Genomic DNA, 19,103 nt, shown 5'->3' on the forward strand with positions numbered 1-19,103 from the left:
CCAGGTGGGATTTCAGGATCCCCTTCCCAGCAGCATGCAGTGGAGAGACTTTTTTTTCCCCTCCCGAAATGAGAGCGGTGAGGTGCCATGATTCCCCTTGACTGGAGGACAAAGGTCTATTCCTTTGCTTGGGTTTCTTTTGTTTGGGGCTGGAGGGAAGTGTCAGAGAAGGGAGTCGTGACTTGGGAAGAAAGGACCAGCTTTGCCTGAGGGTCACAGACAAGAGCCCCAGCAGGTATTGGGGCCGCAGGGATTTTTAGTTGGGCCATTATCAGTGTGTCCTGGGGTTTCCCCAACTTCTCACAGCTCTGGACCTCCCAAGTAGTCTGGCGGAGGTGGCCTTAGTGGATGGCCATCTCATCTCAGCATGGGCTGCCCTTTCTTCTTGCCCTCACTCCCTGAAAGATGATTCCCTAGAATCTCAAGGGCTTTATCATCCTGGGAGAGCTTACGGAGCCCAAGCAAGCTTAAATATTCTTGGGCTGGTCACTTGAGCTGAGTGGGTCAGAGTAAGAGTGTTTTTGATCCAGGTTGTTTTAAGATTTACAGAGCGAGAAGTGCCTATAGAGAGACGTTTAAGTGAAAAAGTTCAAAGCAGAACAAAATGAGAGTGAATTGAGCTCTATGAATAAGTCATAACAGACAGTCACTTTCTGAATGGCGTCACTGCGCCATTTTAACTGTTGTGCGTAAACTGCCTTTACTGCTGAGTTTTTAAGCAGCCCGCACAAAATAGAATCGCTCAGTACAAGCTTCTCTTGCACTGTAGGGGACTCATCTTCTCTGGAATCTACCACAGATACTAGTAAAGATTTACTGTCATGAAACTTGTGACGTATCTGGGAACACAGACTGGTGTTCAGCTCAGTTTGATTTGGCTGGAGGGGTCCGGTTGCTTCTTCCTCTTTTTTTTTGTTTTATTGGAGTATAATTGCTCCACGACGTTGTGTTAGCTTCTGCTGGACAATGAAGTGAATCAGCTATATGCATACTTATATCCCCTCCCTCTTGGACTTCCCTCCTGCCAGCTCCCCCACCCTGACTTTGTCTGGACGGTGGGTATGGGCTGGATGTGGAAGGTCCTGGCCGCCTGGCTGAGCCGACGAAAGGTAAATCAGCCTAGAAGACAGATTCACTCTGATTCACACTTTTTTTTTTTTTTTTTTTTTTTTTTTTTTTGTGCACCGGGGCACGAACCCGCGTCCCCTGCATCGGCAGGCGGACTCTCAACCACTACGCCACCAGGGAAGCCCTGATTCACACTTTTAATTGCCTCATTCAAGCTTTAAAAAAGTGTCTACCAGATATATCGCTGGATATAATGTTTTTATCCCAGCTTCCAGCCATCTGGATGGGTGGCTGTCTGAAAAGAGACCTTTTCATGTCCTTAGAGATATAGTTGAGTAGCCCATGATATTTGTGAAATTTGTCCAGTCCGTTCTATAGCTGGATGGAGCAGATTTCTGACTGGTGGTCCTCACAGGAGGCATTTAGGTTCTTTGGGTTTGGGGTCGTGACTACAGGACTCTGCCCTGAATCCAGCCTGATTTGTTCAGTCCTGAGAGCGCTGGGGTAGTCAGGGTGGGGGAAGGGAGGCAAACATGTGCAAGAGGTTTGAAGGGAAATTGTTTCATAATGTTTATAGACTGGCATCTAGGTGTTGTCTCAACCGTATCCGGCTGCCCCGTAAAGACCCTGCTAAGGCAGACTTTGGGCTGTGGACTGGCACCTTTATTGCAAGAGAGAGAAAGTTCAGATAAGGTTCTGCTGATCTGAGTGAGGGTGGCATTTACCACTTTCCAGGAAAGCACATTCTGTTAAGACAAACTCCAAGATATTTAACCACTCAGTTCTGGTTGAGTGCCCGATTATTTATAACCTGACTAAAGTTTCCGGGGTTTCCCTCCTTTGCTTTTTGAATTATTAATATTTAAAGATTCCACTTTATGAAAATTGGAGGGTTTGGATAGTCTCCTTTTGAGAGCTATGTGTATATTCCTGGCTTTCAGAAGACAGAGCCCTTTTTCTCTCTCTCTCTTTTTTTTTTTTGTGGTACGCGGGCCTCTCACTGTTGTGGCCTCTCCCGTCGCGGAGCACAGGCTCAGGACGCGCAGGCTCAGCGGCCATGGCTCATGGGCCCAGTCGCTCCGCGGCATGTGGGATCTTCCCGGACCAGGGCACGAACCCGCGTCCCCTGCATCGGCAGGCGGACTCTCAACCACTGCGCCACAAGGGAAGCCCCAGAGCCCTTTTAAAAAAATTGAAGTGTAGCTGATTTCTGCTATACAACAAGTGATTCAGTTATACATATTATATATACACACATACATATATATCTTCTTTTTTAATATTCTTTTCCATTATGGTTTATCACAGGATATTGAATATAGTTCCCTGTGCTAGACAGTAGGACCTTGTGGTTTACCCTTTCTATATATAATAGTTTGCATCTGCTAACCCCAAACTCCCAATCCTTCCCTCTCCCACCCTCCCTCGCCCTTGGCAAACAAGTCCGTTCTCTATGGACAGAGCCCTTTTGAGAGTCAGTTGAGGGAGAAAAATATACTGCACTGGCGATCTTCAAAATACATGGCCTTTAGCAGGAGGGGCCAGGAAGGGCCAGGCAGCTAACATCAGTTGATTTCATGTATCAACAATTTTTTAGATCAGGAGGGACTGATATAGTAGTCAGCCTTTTATTTTATCAAGTAGGTGCATTCTTACCCGATGTAGCTGGAATTGTTATTGGTCAGTTCATTGGAAAAGTTGGTTAAATCAAGGAATCACACAAAAGATATATTCTTTCTCTAAATGCTTTCTTTGGCTCAAAATATCTAAATGTGTCGTCATTTGCTAGTATTTGGATGTAGCTGTAAGCCTCTTTTTTGCTGATGGGTCTGCTGAAAGAGGGACTCATTGCCTTTTCTGCACAAATCACACACACCATCACATCCTGGAGTTTCTAGTTCCAGTTTCCCTAACGTGAAGCAAGACATTCTAGATACTTACGAAGCAATCTGATTGCAAAACCTCTTTTCATTTTTATGTTTTCACCGTGAATATTTTACAGTCCTCTCCCTCATTCCTAATTTGATGTTCTTTTTAAAAAAGTAGCATGCTCTAAAGCATTCGATTTAGTTTTTGCAGAAATAACCGTTCTCTTTGTTTACATTTCCTGTCATTGGTCAATATCCTTTCTGTTTACACTCTTAATTGGTTAGTTTATGGATGAATTCATTAAATTGCATAATTATAATTAACATGTTTGACAGGCCTAAACAAGTTTGGGCCTGAATGCAGTTGGCTCTTGTTAAACACATACCTCAACGGGTAAGAGCAGAAGCGAGGGGATCTTCAAGAGAACCTGCCCATTGCCACAAGCATAAAGATAGTATGTTTCACCAAGAGATTGGAGGGTGTTGGTTGATCTAATAAGTTGGTTAAGAAAGGGATTGGTTAAGACAGTTTCTACTAAACCATTTGTTATGACCATAGTTTCATAAAAGAAAGGGCATTTAAGCACCCCAAGTCAGAATAATAGGCAGTGTTTCCCAAGAAGGACAGTTGGCGACTTTATGCCAATATGGATTTCTGTTGTGTGTGTATATAATCTCCTACAAATTTATTGATACTTTGTAGAGGGCTGGTGCTCACATATGGACTAAGGATTGGCAGCTGCTGAGCTTGTCTACACTGTTCTCTAGACGTGGATTCTCTCCTCTAGGTCCAGCTAGCGTGGTCTAGTGTCCCCCTAAAGCCTTCTAGTAATCTTATTCATCGAAACTCTAAGGTTTTCACTCATGAGGGCCCCGTGACCCTACATAAGTTGGGAAAAAGACCCCTTTAATCACTTCGATTCCCCCGCCTAGCATAAGCTCTCCCCCAAATAATCTACTGTGATCACAAACTCACGCGGTCTTGTCCTGAAGGGGTGCGGTTCTAGCATCAAGGAAGGGTGACCCACCCACTGAACCTCTGAGGAGCTGTTCAGAATTAAGGAAGGGGTAAGACTCTGTTTCTAAGGGTCAGAAATAGAGAAGAGACATTCTGAATGCTTGTGTGGTAGAAAATCCACTCTTAGCAGAAAGGAGGGATGTCTACTCTATGTTCCAGAATAAAAATTCCATCCTGGGGAGTTTCTGAAGCCTCCCACATCCTCTCTATCACCCTTTCCATCTGCAGTGCCACAAACCCAGATATCCCCAATCCTGTTTTTTGTTAGCTTATTAAGTGTTTCATTTTAAGTTATAAAATATTTGGTGTATACTATATGTTTATATAGGATGCAGATATGTTATAAAGGATAGGGAAGCAAACACCTCATGTTCACAACCTTAATGAAGAAATGGAACATTATCAAATCCACTGAAGCCACCCACTCACTGTTTGTCTTTGTTTTCTTCCAAGGAAGAATGTGCTGCTCGCCTAAGGTGGCTCTAAGGGCCCATCTCAACACTTGGCCTATTCTCCTTGCCTTCACGTTCATTACCAAAGCCATCAGATAGCTGGTCTACATTATGCAGCATTCATACTAAGTTAACAAATCTATGCAACTCTTCCTGTATTAATACGACTTTTCTCCCCCAGTAAACCTACAAGCCAATGCTTAATTGTGCCTATGTGCTCTTTAAAGATCTGCTGATGGGTTTGTCACTGGGGGAGCAAAAAACACATTGAGTTTCCTTCTGGCATCCCCATGTAGAATGCTCCCCTCTATATCAAGGATGGTGAGGGTTTCTGTGACAAGGAAGCACTGGGTCACAACCCTTGGTCTTAGCCACACTGCCCAGTACCAGCCCTCTGGTCATTGGAAGGAACTGCAAAGTTCAGACGATGTACTCATTTCAAAAGTTCACACAGCCTTTGCAAGATTTGTAATAAGCCACAAAAGCAGAACTAAACGCCAGAGACCCTTGCCCTCCCGCTGAAACACCCTGATGTCTGTCGGATGGCAAATGAAAAGCAGAACTACAGAAGTGTTTTACCAGAAAATATCTGAGACATGAGAACAGATGTGAAAGTGGAGGTCAAATGAAGGAGATTCTTCCCTGGAGCTGTCTTGGTGTCAGTAAATCTTGGCTTTCTTTCCTGGGGTTGTTATCTTGCAGTTGGTTTTTAAATTTTTTTTAAATTTTTATTGAAATATAGCTGATTTACAGTGTTGTGTTAATTTCAGGTGTGATTCAGTTATATATATATATATATATATATATATATATATATACACACACACACACACACATATATTGGTTTTCAGACTCTTTTCCATTATAGGTTATTACAAGATATTGAATACAGTTCACTGTGCTATACAGTAGGCCCTTGTTGTTTATCTATCACAGTTGTTGTTTTTTTTTAATATATATATTTTTTGGCCGTGCTGTGTGGCATGTGGGATCTTAGTTTCTTGACCAGGGATCGAACCTGTGCCCCCAAAAGTGGAACCTCGGCGTCTTAACCACTGGACCGGCCAGGGAAGTCCCAGCAGTGGGTTTTTTTTTTTTAATTTAATTTTATTTTTTATACAGCAGGTTCATATCAGTCACCTATTTTACACATATTAGTGTACACATGTCAATCCCAATCTCCCAAGTCATCCCACCCACCCCCTGACCCACCCCGCTACCACTTTCCCCCCTTGGTGTCCACATGTCTGTTCTCTACGTCTGTGTCTCTATTTCTGCCCTGCAAACCGGTCCATCTGTACCATTTTTTTAGGTTCCACATATATGCATTAATATATGATATTTGTTTTTCTCTTTCTGACTTACTTCACTCTGTATGACAGTCACGGTGAGGTTTTGATGGAGGCAAATTCCCAGGGGATAATATTGCTCCTGAGCCCACTGCACCAGGCCTACTTTCCAATGATGTCTGGGCAGCTCTGGAGGCAGAGTCTTGAATCTGCTTCGTGTCCCCCATTGGCATTGACTGTGCTTCGGTGTATGTCCGGGGCTAGGCTGAGATAGTTGCCAGGGCTGCACTAGAGTTTTGGGAGGTCAGCAACAGAAGGAGCTTGAGGCAGCTTCCAGTGCAAGCTTTTGTTTCCTGTGGACCCAGGTGGTCCAAGGTGGGACATGCCAGCATGATAATGGGGAGGAGTTCAGGGCCTGAGGTCTGACACCCTGGGTTGGGGTTCTGTCTTTTTCTTTCTTTCTTTCTTCCTTTCTTTTTCTTTCTTTCTTTTTCTTTCTTCCTTTCTTTTTCTTTCTTTCTTTCTTTCTTTCTTTCTTTCTTTCTTTCTTTCCTTTCTTTCTTTTCTTTCTTTCTTTCTTTCCTTTGTTTGTTTGTTTGTTTCTTTCTTTCTTTCCTTTCTTCTTTCTTTCTTTCTTTGTTTCTTCTTTCTTTGTTTCTTTGTTTCTTTTTGTTTGTTTGTTTCTTTCTTCTTCCTTCCTTCCTTCCTTTTTCTTTCTTTCTTTTTTTGTGGCCCCACCACATGGCATGTGAGATCTTAGTTCCCCAACCAGGGATTGAACCTGTGCTCCCCACAGTGGAAGCATGGAGTCTTAACCACTGGACCACCGGGGAAGTCCCGGGGTTCTGTCTTTTTCTTATTTATTTGCTGGGTGGCCTTGGACAATCATAGATGTGTCTCAGGGTCTTTTCAGTCCTCTGCAAGATGAAGGTTAACCAAAGTGCCACAGGCCCTCTAGCTTGTGATCTCGAGGTAACCTTCTGGTTCCCAGTGTGTAATAGCGTAGGCCCCTCTGATGTCTTTCCAGCTGACCCCAGCTCTCTCTGAGAGGTCCCTCAGGAGCTACTGCCACACACCCAGTAGAAAGCTCCTTTAAGGCTTTTTTAAAGGCAAAATGTTAGCATTTAGTTAATATGGATGGTGGGCACGTGGGCATTTCTTTTTTGTTATTCTAGTCTCTGTATCTTTTGTTAAGCTTCAAAATTTCAGAATTAACAATGAATTTTCATGTATCCATACAATGGAATATCATGTAGTCATTAAAAAAATGTGGATGACAAAATGCCTGTTCTATATATATATACACACAGATACATACACATATACACACACATATATATATCACATATGTATATACACACATATATACATATATACACACATACATATATATATATATATATATATACACACACATATACATATACATAGATATATTCAGCGTGCAATTCCATTTTTATTTAAGGTAGGTGTTTTGAAGCAGTGGCATCACAGGTAACTTTTTTCTTTGCTTTGCTTTTCTCAAATTTGTAATTAAACATGCATTAATAATAATGGCTCCCATTATTAACTAACAGCCACCAATAAAAGCTGACTGTTCACTCAGCAACGTGCTCAGGTCACAAACACCAGTCTCATTTACTTCTCTCCCGGACTATGTGGCGGCCACTCACCCCCAGGGGCCTGCCCGAGGCTGGGGCCTGGCTTACCCGCCCCTGGATGCTCTGATCTGCTGACACAGTGATGGCCCTGGGGAGGAGTGCAACTCATTCCTCAGCCATTCTGCCCAGAGCGTAAGGTAGCCCTTCTCTAGGTCCTCCCAGCTCATCTGAAACCAGGCTTAGGGTGAGGCCAAAAGAAGGGAGATACGCCCCGAAGGATAGCTCAGAACTACTGCAGAGACCTGCGCTCAGACCCTCCAGGGCTACCTATTTGACAGTAGGAATGGTTATATATTTTGTGGGTCTCAGCACAAAATAAAAATATGGGGCTTCTTTTACAAAAATTAATACTCTCAAGATGGTGACAGCAGAGTATTAAAACAATCACGGACCCCTTCCAAATGTAGGGCCCAGGTTGTACACTCATGACACTTGCCTTGTTTGGCAGGCTTCTGTCTCGCTTCTCACCTGCTTTCCTGAGTCCAATCCAGGCATCTTCACACCACCTGATTCTGATCCCAAAATGAAAAGGAAGAACTTTCCTTCATTCCAGCCTGAGCTTCACCTCCTGCATCCTCATCCCTGCCCCTGTTCCCCCACCCCAATCTGCCTCCTCCCTGGGTGCTTGAAAGTGGAAAGTTGGGTCATCTTCCTCCATAGGAAAATCTACTCCCACCCTCAGGGTGAGGTCTGGCTCCACAGCCCCAGTAAACCAATCCCTTTATAGGGTGACATCAGTTCCTTTCCTGAGTCTGGTTACTAAGAAACTAAGTTGGATTAGTCAGTCTTAAGTGACACTGTGAGCGGGACACAAGTAGCCCAATTTAGATGGGAGAGTGGCAAGTTCAGTTCATTTCTTTTTCAATCACTTCTCACTAAAACATTTAAAAGACACTGTTACCCAACCTCCTCTGGGATTGCCATAGGGACATCCGTCATTGCATGACGAGCCCACAGCTTACATCACCCCCATTTTCCTTGGAAATTGCTCTCTTCCACTCTCCATTGACAGGGAATGGGCAGGACAGACTCCACCTTCGGGGTGGACATGTGACCCATCTCAGCCCAATGAGCATTAGATCTAGGACTTTAATTGAAACAGGGAGCTGTGAGGATGTGACCCTGGAGCTGCTGCTGGCAACCATGTGACCCCAGGAGGAGGTTGTAATTAAAGTTGAACCAGAGGGAAGAATGTTGAGGGACAGAGAGAGCGAGGCTGCTGGTGCCATTGTCTGAGTCCCCAGATCCAACCGAGCTGGATGTCAGCAGCATCCCCAGGCTCGCCAGTGAATTCTCTTTTTGGCTTAAGATGGTTTGAGTTGGTTTTGTCACTGGCAATCAAAAGGGTCCTGACCACAGAGCTCCCCTTTCACAGGCAGTAATAATGTCTGTGCTGCTTACGCTTCGTGCTGTGGAAATCAAATGTGACAACTTATGTGCAACTGCTCTGCAGGCTGCAAAGGGCTTTTGAATGGAATGACCAGGGAAGGTCAGTCAGCTGATGCAGAGCCAGGACAACACCCTGAGCCCAGTTCTCTTTTATTGCTAATGAGCTGCCTCCTGCTCTAAGGGTGTAGATGAGAAGAAAGTGGACAGGACAAGAGGTGGTCTGGGACTACTCTGTGTGGTCTTCTCATGCGTTTGTGGTGTCTATGATGTCTGGGGGAGACCTGGCTTTTCAGGCATAGACAGGGCAGAGTGAAGGTCTTGGAGGGCATGACCGCAGAGCTCACCTGGCCCCTCACTTCTGTCTTTCCAAAGCCTCTCTTCATGCATCAACTTGTCATCCCAAGGGGTCAGGGCCCTGGCCTTTTTTTTTTTTTTTTTTTGTTTAGATGTTGGAGGTAGGAGTTTATTAATTAATTTATTTTATTTTTGCTGTAATGGGTCTTCGTTTCTGTGCGAGGGCTTTCTCTAGTTGTTGCAAGCGGGGGCCACTCTTCCTCGGGGTGCGCAAGGTCTTGGAGGGCATGACCGCAGAGCTCACCTGGCCCCTCACTTCTGTCTTTCCAAAGCCTCTCTTCATGCATCAACTTGTCATCCCAAGGGGTCAGGGCCCTGGCCTTTTTTTTTTTTTTTTTTTGTGCCACTTGTGTCACTTTCATCCAACACAGTACTGTAAGTTGCAGCTAGAACAATCAGACAATTATTACAGAAAAATCAGACAAGAAAAATAAATAAAATAATCCAAATCAAAAAAGGGCCCTGGCATTTTTGAGTTTGAATGTTTTTTTGGCTCAGATCTTTAGAGACGCTGAGGGAGGGGTACCAGCTTTGTTTCTCTGAATCTGACTCTGCCATGCTTGGGCCACGGATCTTTGCTCTGGGCACTTCACAGACAAACACCTTCCTTTTTTGGACATGGACTTGAAGGGATCCCTGTCTTGGGTGGCCAGAGCCATTCTGGCCTTCAGAGGTGGGGCCCTTTCCTGGAGCTGTGGAGTTTACAGCCTTTCGGATCAGTGACTGAATCAGGATCCAGAACTTGGCAGCCTGAGAGAGCTGCAAGTATTTGACCTGGTCCCCTGCTTCCCACCACGTAAGACGAGAGGTCTCTGACTTTTGAGAAGTCTTCATGGGCACTGATGTCCATGTGTCAACATGGGCTACAGTCAGATATGGCCTGAGTCCTCTGTGCCAGCCGGCTAAGCCACCCAGCCTGCCAGACTCAGCTCCTTGGGGTGGGGAATGGGTCTTGTGCCTGGACCTTCAGGGACAAATGGCATCTGGCAGACGTTTGCTGATTCTCAAGATTCTCAACCAGAAATACCCAGTTTCAAGGGGGGCATGTGGAATGGGGCAGGGGTGGAATATAAGGAAATGACTGCAATCACCTTTTTTCTCTTTTGTGGTCTCTCCCCTGAAACCCATATCCCTCAGGCCCTGACATGGGCCCTGAGCGAGATGGAGGCAGAGTGGTGGGATGACAGCTGGGGGAAGCATCCCTCCCCCACCTCCCTCTCTCCGCATCACCAGGTCAAGTCCAGGGCATTTTCAAACTCAAAGGCAAGTGGTCCCTATAGGAGTGTTGGAAACTGGATATCTGGGGAGAATAGAATGCCTACCTGCCCTAAGTCACAGTTAAACACAGTCAAGGGAGGCAGAGGTCAGTGTGGAGAGGACCCGAGGGTCGGAGGGGCAGAGGGGGTTGTAGATTGAGGCTGTCCTTGTAGTGTAGCCAGCCGTCAAACCATATCAGCCCGATATCTTTAAACATCTGAGTTCTCCAAATCTCTCTCTCTCTTTTTTTTTTCTTTCTGAATTTCATGCTTAGCAAACCATCCCCTGATTATAATGTGGCTTTTGGCATCTAGGACAATACCTCAGTTTTGTGAGTTTGATTAACACAAGCCTGCCTGGAGATATGGTTCCACTCTTCTTTGTTTTATTTTGCATTTTTTGGCTTTTATTTTTAATGCTTTTTTGAGATGGATCCACCCTTGACTGAGTGAACAAAACTCATCTCTGATCCTGCAGAGTTGGGGACACCATAAAGTGATGACAATCTGTGAGCCCCTTGGAGAAACCCTTTGCCCTCTCCTGACTCTACCTCTTTGCATTTCCAGCTTGCTGGGGTTTGAATCTGGGCTCTGCCACTTATTAGCTGGGTGAACTTAGGTAATTTTCTTAATGTCTATGTGCCTCAGTCTACTCATCTGTAAAATGAGATTAAAATAGGGTTGTTGGGACTTCCCTGGTGGCTCAGTGGTTAAGAACCCACCTGCCAATGCAGGGGACGCAGTTTCGATCCCTGGTCCGGGAAGATCCCACATGCCGTGGAGCAACTAAGCTCATGCACCACAACTACTGAGCCCGTGCTCCACAACTACTGAAGCCCGTGTGCCTAGAGCCCGTGCTCCACAAGAGAAGCCACCGTGATGAGAAGCCCATGCACTGCAACTAAAAGTAGCCCCTGCTCGCCGCAACTAGAGAAAGCCCGAGCACAGCAACGAAGACCCAACGCAACCAAAAATAAATAAATAAATAGATACATTCATTAAAAAAAAAAAAATAGGGTTGTTGTAGGACTGAAGGATATAAAGTGCTTAGCACGGTGCCTGGCACATACGTGCTATGTAAGGCTCTGCTGTTATTGTTTGAATTCCCATAATGCCTGCCTGCTGTGAACTTCGAGCAAGTAACTATTTTTTTTTCCATCTGGCTTTCATTTCCTTATTTATAACATGGAATTAATAATAACATCTACTGGAAAAAGCATGGGATAGGAGTAAAGTGTCATAGCATTTATTACAGTTTTTTGTAAAACCTATAAACTATAATGCTTTATAGCATTATAGTTTTTTGTAAACTATAATGCTCCACAAATGAAACATTTGTCTTTATTCTTATCATTTATTATTAACAATTGTTAGTCCTACTGGGCCCCTCTAGACTATAGTGTAGCTGATTTTAATACTTAGTTCATAGCCTAATGAAAGCTGGGAAGGGGACCAGAGAAGAGGGAAGAATCTGGGCAAAGAGAAGGTTAGGCACTGCTGCCACAGAGGAAGGGGGGTCCTGAGGAGCTGGACGGGGTCTCTGCCTCTTCTGTGCTGAGCCCGTACCAGCAGCTTCATTCCCTCGCAGAGGTTAAGTGGCTTCTCCATGTGAAGCTGGGAGGGGCTGGAGGAAGTAGGTGCCAATTCCTGACTGTCCCCTGGGGGTATCGCTCTGACAGAGGGCAGAGCCGCTTGTTAAAAAGCAGAGTTGCCAGCAGAGATGTGGATGCAAAACTCAAAGAGCAGAGGGAGGAAGAAAAGGGAAAGTTCTTGCTTTGCCTTTAAAAGGCTTGTAACAACCAAAGAAGAGACAAAGAATAAGAATGCCTCATCACTGGCCCTGCCTATAGCTTGTGAGGAGGAGTGTGTGCATGTGTGTGTGTGTGTGTGTGTGTGTGTGTGTGTGTGTGTGCTGTTGGCAGCAGGGGGCAGAGGACTAGAAAGCAAAAGGAAATACGAGCTTAAACACAACTTGGTTCAAGACACCTGAAAGCATACCACCTATGGCATTTACATAAGCACAAATTATTAAACATACACCCTTATGCTGATGGGTAAAAACTGTCCGCTAATAAGCAGAAATGCAAACAAGAAGGGAGGGAGCAGACTTTGGCATCAAGGTCAGGGAAGTAAGAATCACTTGCTGGGGGAATTTTGAGTTCTGCTTGTTTCAACAGTTCCCTTATTTTCACTGCACTGCTTAGGACCTTGCTAACTTGGCGAGCAGCGTGAGGTCGGGGAGGCTTTGATGGGTGCAATCAGGGATTAAGATTTCTGGATCTGTTGTCTGCTGCTGTCTTGGAGTTCTCTCATTTGTCCCCAGAAAACCTCCTCTGCTTGGCAGATGGGAGGATGGTCCAGGGCTGTTCCGTCTGGGGAGGTGCATTGCCTGAGCTCTCTGCTAGGTAGCAAAGGAGCTGTCATCTCCATTCTCACTTGGAATCTCCAAGGATTGTTTGTCTTGCCTGAGAGAGGAGCATAGAAACAAGGAACATGCTGGGATAAACTTAGAGCCACTTCAAACGTCCATTTCCACAATTCCCTAGCCTGATGCTCACCTCTGGCTGTTTACTTCCAGCAAAGCTGGATTTCCTGTCCTGAAGATGAAGGAAGGCGTAGCCCTTTCCCAGAACACCTCACAAGAGAAACAATAGCATATAGCAACACTAGTGAGTTTCAGGAGTTTCTTCACAAAGGGTCCCCGGAACTCTAAATTAGAGGGAAGAGTGCTCGGAGAGGGAAACCTGAGAGTTTGGAAAATGCCTTTGAGACATTGAACAGAGTCACGGTCATTTCCTGCTAAGGTTATGCAGGAGAACCAGCCGGCATCACTCCCCATGCTAGCTGGCTGGCTGGGATCTGGGCGGGACTGATGAATTAGCCAAAGGAGTCCCAGATGGTCAGAGATTGTTAATGATGTAACATACACATTTGTTTATCTGAAAGTCTCCAGAGCAGGCAAGAGAGGAAAACAAGCAAATGGAAATATTCTACAGGGAGTGGAGCAGCTAACCTTTCTTGGCTTTCTTGTTTGTTCCTGAGCTGAATATAGAAATCTGGCAAGAATTGGATCTAGTCTTCTCACACTTTCCTTTTATATACTTCTTTCTTTCTTTTTTAAATTAAAAACCTTTTTTTAAGTTAATAAATTTACTTATTTATTTTTGGCTGCGTTGGGTCTTTGTTGCTGCGCGTGGGCTTTCTGTAGTTGCGGCGAGCGGGGGCTACTCTTTGTTGTGGTGCATGGGCTTCTTGTTGTGGTGGCTTCTCTTGTTGCGGAGCACGGGCTCTAGGTGCGCAAGCTTCAGTAGTTGTGGCTCATGGGCTCTAGAGCACAGGCTCAGCAGCTGTGGCTCACGGGCCCAGCCGCTCCGCGGCATGTGGGATCTTCCCAGACCGGGGCACAAACCCGTGTCCCCTGCATCGGCAGGTGGATTCTTAACCACTGGGCCACCAGGGAAGCCCTGTGTGCATGTTTTACAGGCCATGAGCTTACTGAAGGTGGGAACTATTTTTTTGGGGTGTGCGTGTGCATGTGTGTGTGTGTGTGTGTTCTTTATAACGCTCAGCATAATTTCTTACCCTTTGAAAATGCTCAGTACATGTTTGCTGAATGACTAGATGAGGCACGTGGACTATTGAAAGAGGTAGACATACAAGATGAGCCATAGGAGAGGGACATGAAACACAAGCACAGGAGGGGTGGGAGAGGAGTGGAGGTGACCTGCTCACCTTTTCCACTCCCCTAGAAGAGGTGTTGGAGCAGAGTTAGAAGACATGGGAATCCTTGTAGGACAGAGAACTTTCATCCTTATCTCGCTAATGATTCCATTTTTTTTCCAGTGAGGCCCAAGCCCTGGATGAATGGATGGACCGTCCACGCCTTTATGCCCCCTGGTTGCTGGTTTTTCTGAGATTCGATAGAGGAGACTGACTTTAGCTTAGTAATTATTTGCTCCTCTTGGAACAAGATTAGCATGAGGGTGTTCATCACAGCACTGGGGAGGATGAGTTAGGAAGTGAGCTCCTTTTTTTTTTTTTTTTGCGGGGGTGGGGTCCTGCACCACGTGGCCTGCGGGATCTTAGTTCCCTGACCAGGGATTGCACCTGTGTCTTCTGCAGTGAAAGCGCCAAGTCTTAACCACTGGACCGCCGGGGAAGTCCAGGAAGTGAGCTATTGAACTCACTTTGTCCTGATTCACTAGCATCTGGGGCAAAAGCTGGCCCCATTCTGTGCTTCTTTTGCTCAGAATTCACAGTCAGGACCTGACACAGCAAGAACCCACCACGGAGTGTTTCTGAGCCCCTAACTCACATCATTGCCTTTGATGGCTCATGAGATTGTACTGGCAGCAAAAGAGGGCTGGGAGCACTCTAAGGGAGAGAGCAGCAAGGTTGTTCACATGTTTTAAATTATTTAGTTGCATCAAATATTCAGATTTGTGAGAACATCAGCGACTCTATTTAAAAACTCCAAGCAAGTCATGGATGAACTCAGTGTTTCCAGACAGTTCCCAGCTTCCAGCCCACACTCAGAGAATATTCTAAGAGTTACTCAGGCTCATTTGGGTCAGCCTCCACCTCTCGGCATGAGCTAAAGGGCAAGTGCCATCCAAGGTTGGTGATACTTGGTGTATGTTTTTCAGATAAGTGAATTTGAATGAGCGGTCTCATTGCACCCCATATCTCACCTCCCAGAGAAAAGAGCTATTCAACTTAGGAAATCAGGGTTGCAAGGTTCACACAGTCATGATTTTTGTGTAGGTGGGTGTGTGAGCTTAATCCCTTGGGGATCGTGCCTGTGAAATATGTGTGTGTTTCTGCGTATGAAGTTGCTGCTCTTCTCACAAAGCTTCATTATTTTAGGTGAGACCCAGTGTGACACCTTTTGAAGCTGTTTGGAGCTCAAGATGTGTGTCCTAATAACAACCATTTATTGAATATTTCCTATACACCCAAGAAAGAAAGAAAGAAAGAAAGAAAGAAAGAAAGAAAGAAAGAAATTACATTATGTTATCTAACATTTTCACTCAAAAAGCCCCAATAAGCCAGGTATTATTATTCCTATTTTATAGATAAGAAAAGAAAGGCTCACAGATGTCATTCAAAGTCACATCAAGGTCTGATTCCAAGCCCGGGGTTTCTTTCCATCATACAGCAATATCTCTTTTCTGGCAGGTTTCTAAGACTATCCTACATAAGATCTGATAGCCCTGTCAAAACATTAAATAACACTTGCCCCTCTATAAAGGTGACCTCTGGGGAGGGGAATAGGAAGTGTGTGGGGGAGGGGGTATGTGGGTGTGGTTTCTGGGAAGCTGGTAAAGGTCTACCTTTATTATGATAGTGGTTGCACAGAGTGGCTCTCTTTGTGATAACCCATCAGGTTATACCTCATCAGGGTATACACATAGGATTTGGGCTTTTCTTGTGTTTGTTAGACTTCAATAAAATGTTTAATTAAAACATCCTTCCTAAAAAACAAAAACAAACAAACAAAAAAACATCCTTCCTAGCAACTAATGTTGGAGGGGAGCCCTGCCTCCCATGGTCAATATGCTCTAATTAATCGTCAGGATTCCCTGGACTCTATTACACAGCAAATTTAAAAATAATACAAATATATCCAGAACTTCTGCTGCCAATGTCCTTGTCCTCACGGTGAGCCACAGCCACCCCCCCGCCTCTGCAGGAGACCCTCCAACGCTAGCAGGTTTACTCGATATATATGGAAGGAAGGAAAAGGACATGCCTGCCATTTTATGGATTAAGAAGAATGCCTGGAGTTATGCCGGGAAAGTTATCATTTCTTACTTTATCAACTGGAGATCTTTTATAGTTTTGGGATAATTAGTAAGATTATTGAACTATCATTAATTCAAATCTGAGTTTCAATTAATTTAATCAGACTATCAGATGGAAATCTAGGTAACTTGAGGCTTTGATTCAGTGGGAAGATAAAAGAAAGAAGGAAAACAAGGAATAAGGCATCAGACTCTGTGCGGACCAATATTATATGCTGGTTGTATCATACTGCCATTTTAATTTTAAGACTTTTTAAAATTTGGATATTCACAAATAATGTGATGTAATTAGCTTTATCAAGTGAAATGTATACAGTAAGCATTATAATGTATACATGACCCATGAGGAATGTTTGATCTTCAGACTAATGTCCCCTCCAGGGGTTCCCTGGTGGCACAGTGGTTGAGAATCTGCTTGCCAATTCAGGGGACACGGGTTCGAGTCCTGGTCCAGGAAGATCCCACATGCCGCGGAGCATCTGGGGCTGTGCGCCACAACTACTGAGCCTGTGCTCTAGAGCCCGTGAGCCACAGCTACTGAAGCCCGCGCGCCACAACTACTGAAGCCCGCGCGCCTAGAGCCCGTGCTCCACAACAAGAGAAGCCACCACAAGGAGAAGCCCGCGCACCGCAACAAAGAGTAGCCCCCGCTCGCCACAACTAGAGAAAGCCTGCGCGCAGCGACGAAGACCCAACACAGCCAAAAATAAATAAACAAAATACATTAATTAAAAAAAATACAAATATGTTGATACCTTGCCCCTTTACAAAAAGGTTTCTAAGCGTATCATAATAAAAAGTCATGTACAAAAATAAAATAATATTAAGACGAGGTGACCAGTATTATAGGAAAAGGAAAATTGCTACACATATGTGTTACTCTGTTGAGCATCACAGAGGGTTTAAGGCCAGCTTCTGCTCTCAAGATGCTTACAACCAAGCTGAAGATATTGAGTATTTACTAGTGGTAAGTAGACACCTGTCTTCAAATATACTGGAACTCATAGGAAAAGGCTCTCTTCCAATCTGGTAATCAATAAACCCAAAGGAAGTGAAAGTTCTCATGGGCTACATCCTACATTTCATGAGTGGGTAATTGAGGTGGGAAAGACCACACTTGATCAATAATTTTAAATCTTTGACCACCAAATCTTAAAGCTTTTAAAATTATTATTTATATCTTTATAAGATGGTTTAAACTTGGAGAGACCCATGTATCTAGTCACCAGGATGCTTTTGTAATTGATTTGTAATTATGTTCCCTTTTGTTTGCATGCATTTTCTACTGAGGCTAGATTCACCACCTCAAAGAACACAGATCTTATTCTAGTTTACTTCAAACTGTAGTGGTTTTTAAACTTCCTGACTGGGGAAGTTACACACTTTCCTCCTTCTCTATACCCTAGGGGCTTAGGGACCTGGAGGGAGAAGTCACTGGGCTATTCAAATCTATAGCCCACTTCCCTTAGTAGTTGGTTTTCTGCAATTTGTGTCAGAAATAGCCAGCGTGGCACACGGCTGTGTTTCTGAAACTTTAATGTGCATATTTATTTTCTAGGGATCGTGTTAAAACACAGATTCAAATTCAGCAGGTCTGGGGTGGAGCTTGAAATTTCACATTTCTAACAAGCTCTGAGGTAATGCCAGCGCTGCTGGTCTATGGACCAAACTTGTAGAGGGAAAGGAATATTAGGCTTTGAATCATAATTCCTGGCCTTGTTTCCTTGAACAAGTCACTTTGCCTCTCCGGATCTGAGTTTCCTCAAAAGTCAACTGTATAATAGGCGACCAAAGTGGATGCAATTACTTTGAAGCTTACATTCATGGAATTTTCAGAGTGATACTTTGATTTTTAAAAAATCTCCACTTATAGGACCATGTACAGCCTTTCAGGGGACTAATAGATAAACCGATATTAGCAAAGTGGGAAATATAAGGGCTGAATGAGGAGGGCAGAGAAAGGGATGAGGTGCAATAACGACTTCTTATGGCAAATATAAGGTTCTGATGCTTCAGAGTGATGGATGTTGGATCAATAAGTGTTGCCTAGAGAGATGCTGCTACTTTTTCCCAACAATCACTTCAAGAGGATGTTTTTGATAACTTACATTATTGATAATTTAGTTATAATCTAGTTATGTTACTGATAACTTAGTTGTATAAAAAAACATGAATGAGGGAAGCAAGGGGTGAGTGCGAGCAATGAAATAAGCAAACACTTTCAGGAGGTTATGAGTGAGTCATGGCTGGAGGGCAGCTTTCTGGAGGCACAAGGGAATCTGGATTGGAAACAACAGTTTATTTCTGCTGCAGATCATTTTTATGTTTAATTTCAGCCAGGAATTCAGATATTTGACCGCAGCTACCAGACTTACCGGGTCCGGAGCTTGTGAGGTAAGGGTGGGAGGACAAATGTAGCCGCCCACAAGGGTTACGGAGGGCAGAGGTGCTCGAGGTTCTCAGGGCTGAGAGGCAGGAAGAGTGAGTGAGAAAGGGACACAGGTGATTTAAATGCATGAACCAAGCTCCTGACCATCTGGACCACTGGGGCAGCCCCTCCCCCGCGTTCAAGCATCTGTTTTGAGCAGCAAACAGGATCACGCAGAAAGCGTTCTCTAGGCTCACAGATACAGGCTAGTTTCTCTTTAGGTTCCAAAGCCAAGCGAGGGGAACAGAGAGAACTGGTGACGGCGCCCTCTCCCAGGACTGAGATGGGGGCGGGGGACTAGAGATCCTTACCTTATACAGGACGTGCTCATGGAAGTCAGGGCCAGCTCCCCCCTGGTAGGAGTCGAGTCTCTGCAGATCCATGCCTGGCCTGGAGCCCGCTGCTCCCCACTCTCCCAGCGCTCTGCAGTCAATGCTCCCAGAAGCTCTGTCCGCGCTCTGCGGGGTGCAGCCGGCTCGGGTCTAAGCCCCGCGGACCGGGCCGCATCCGGTTCAG

At 44.8% G+C, this 19,103-nt stretch overlaps 1 protein-coding gene across 1 annotated transcript in view; it reads right to left on the reverse strand.

Moving 5' to 3' along the window:
- Nucleotides 1-18,970, reverse strand: part of RAB37 (RAB37, member RAS oncogene family) — a 69,435-nt gene extending 50,465 nt beyond the window's left edge. The window contains exon 1 of the mRNA XM_007454379.1: nt 18,899-18,970. Coding sequence (XP_007454441.1) covers nt 18,899-18,970 — 72 coding nt within the window. The remainder of the gene's footprint in view (nt 1-18,898) is intronic.
- Nucleotides 18,971-19,103: the final 133 nt, after the last annotated feature.

Source organism: Lipotes vexillifer, unplaced genomic scaffold (assembly GCF_000442215.2).
Source record: "Lipotes vexillifer unplaced genomic scaffold, Lipotes_vexillifer_v1.1 scaffold518, whole genome shotgun sequence".
Taxonomy (NCBI): Eukaryota; Metazoa; Chordata; class Mammalia; order Artiodactyla; family Lipotidae; genus Lipotes; species Lipotes vexillifer.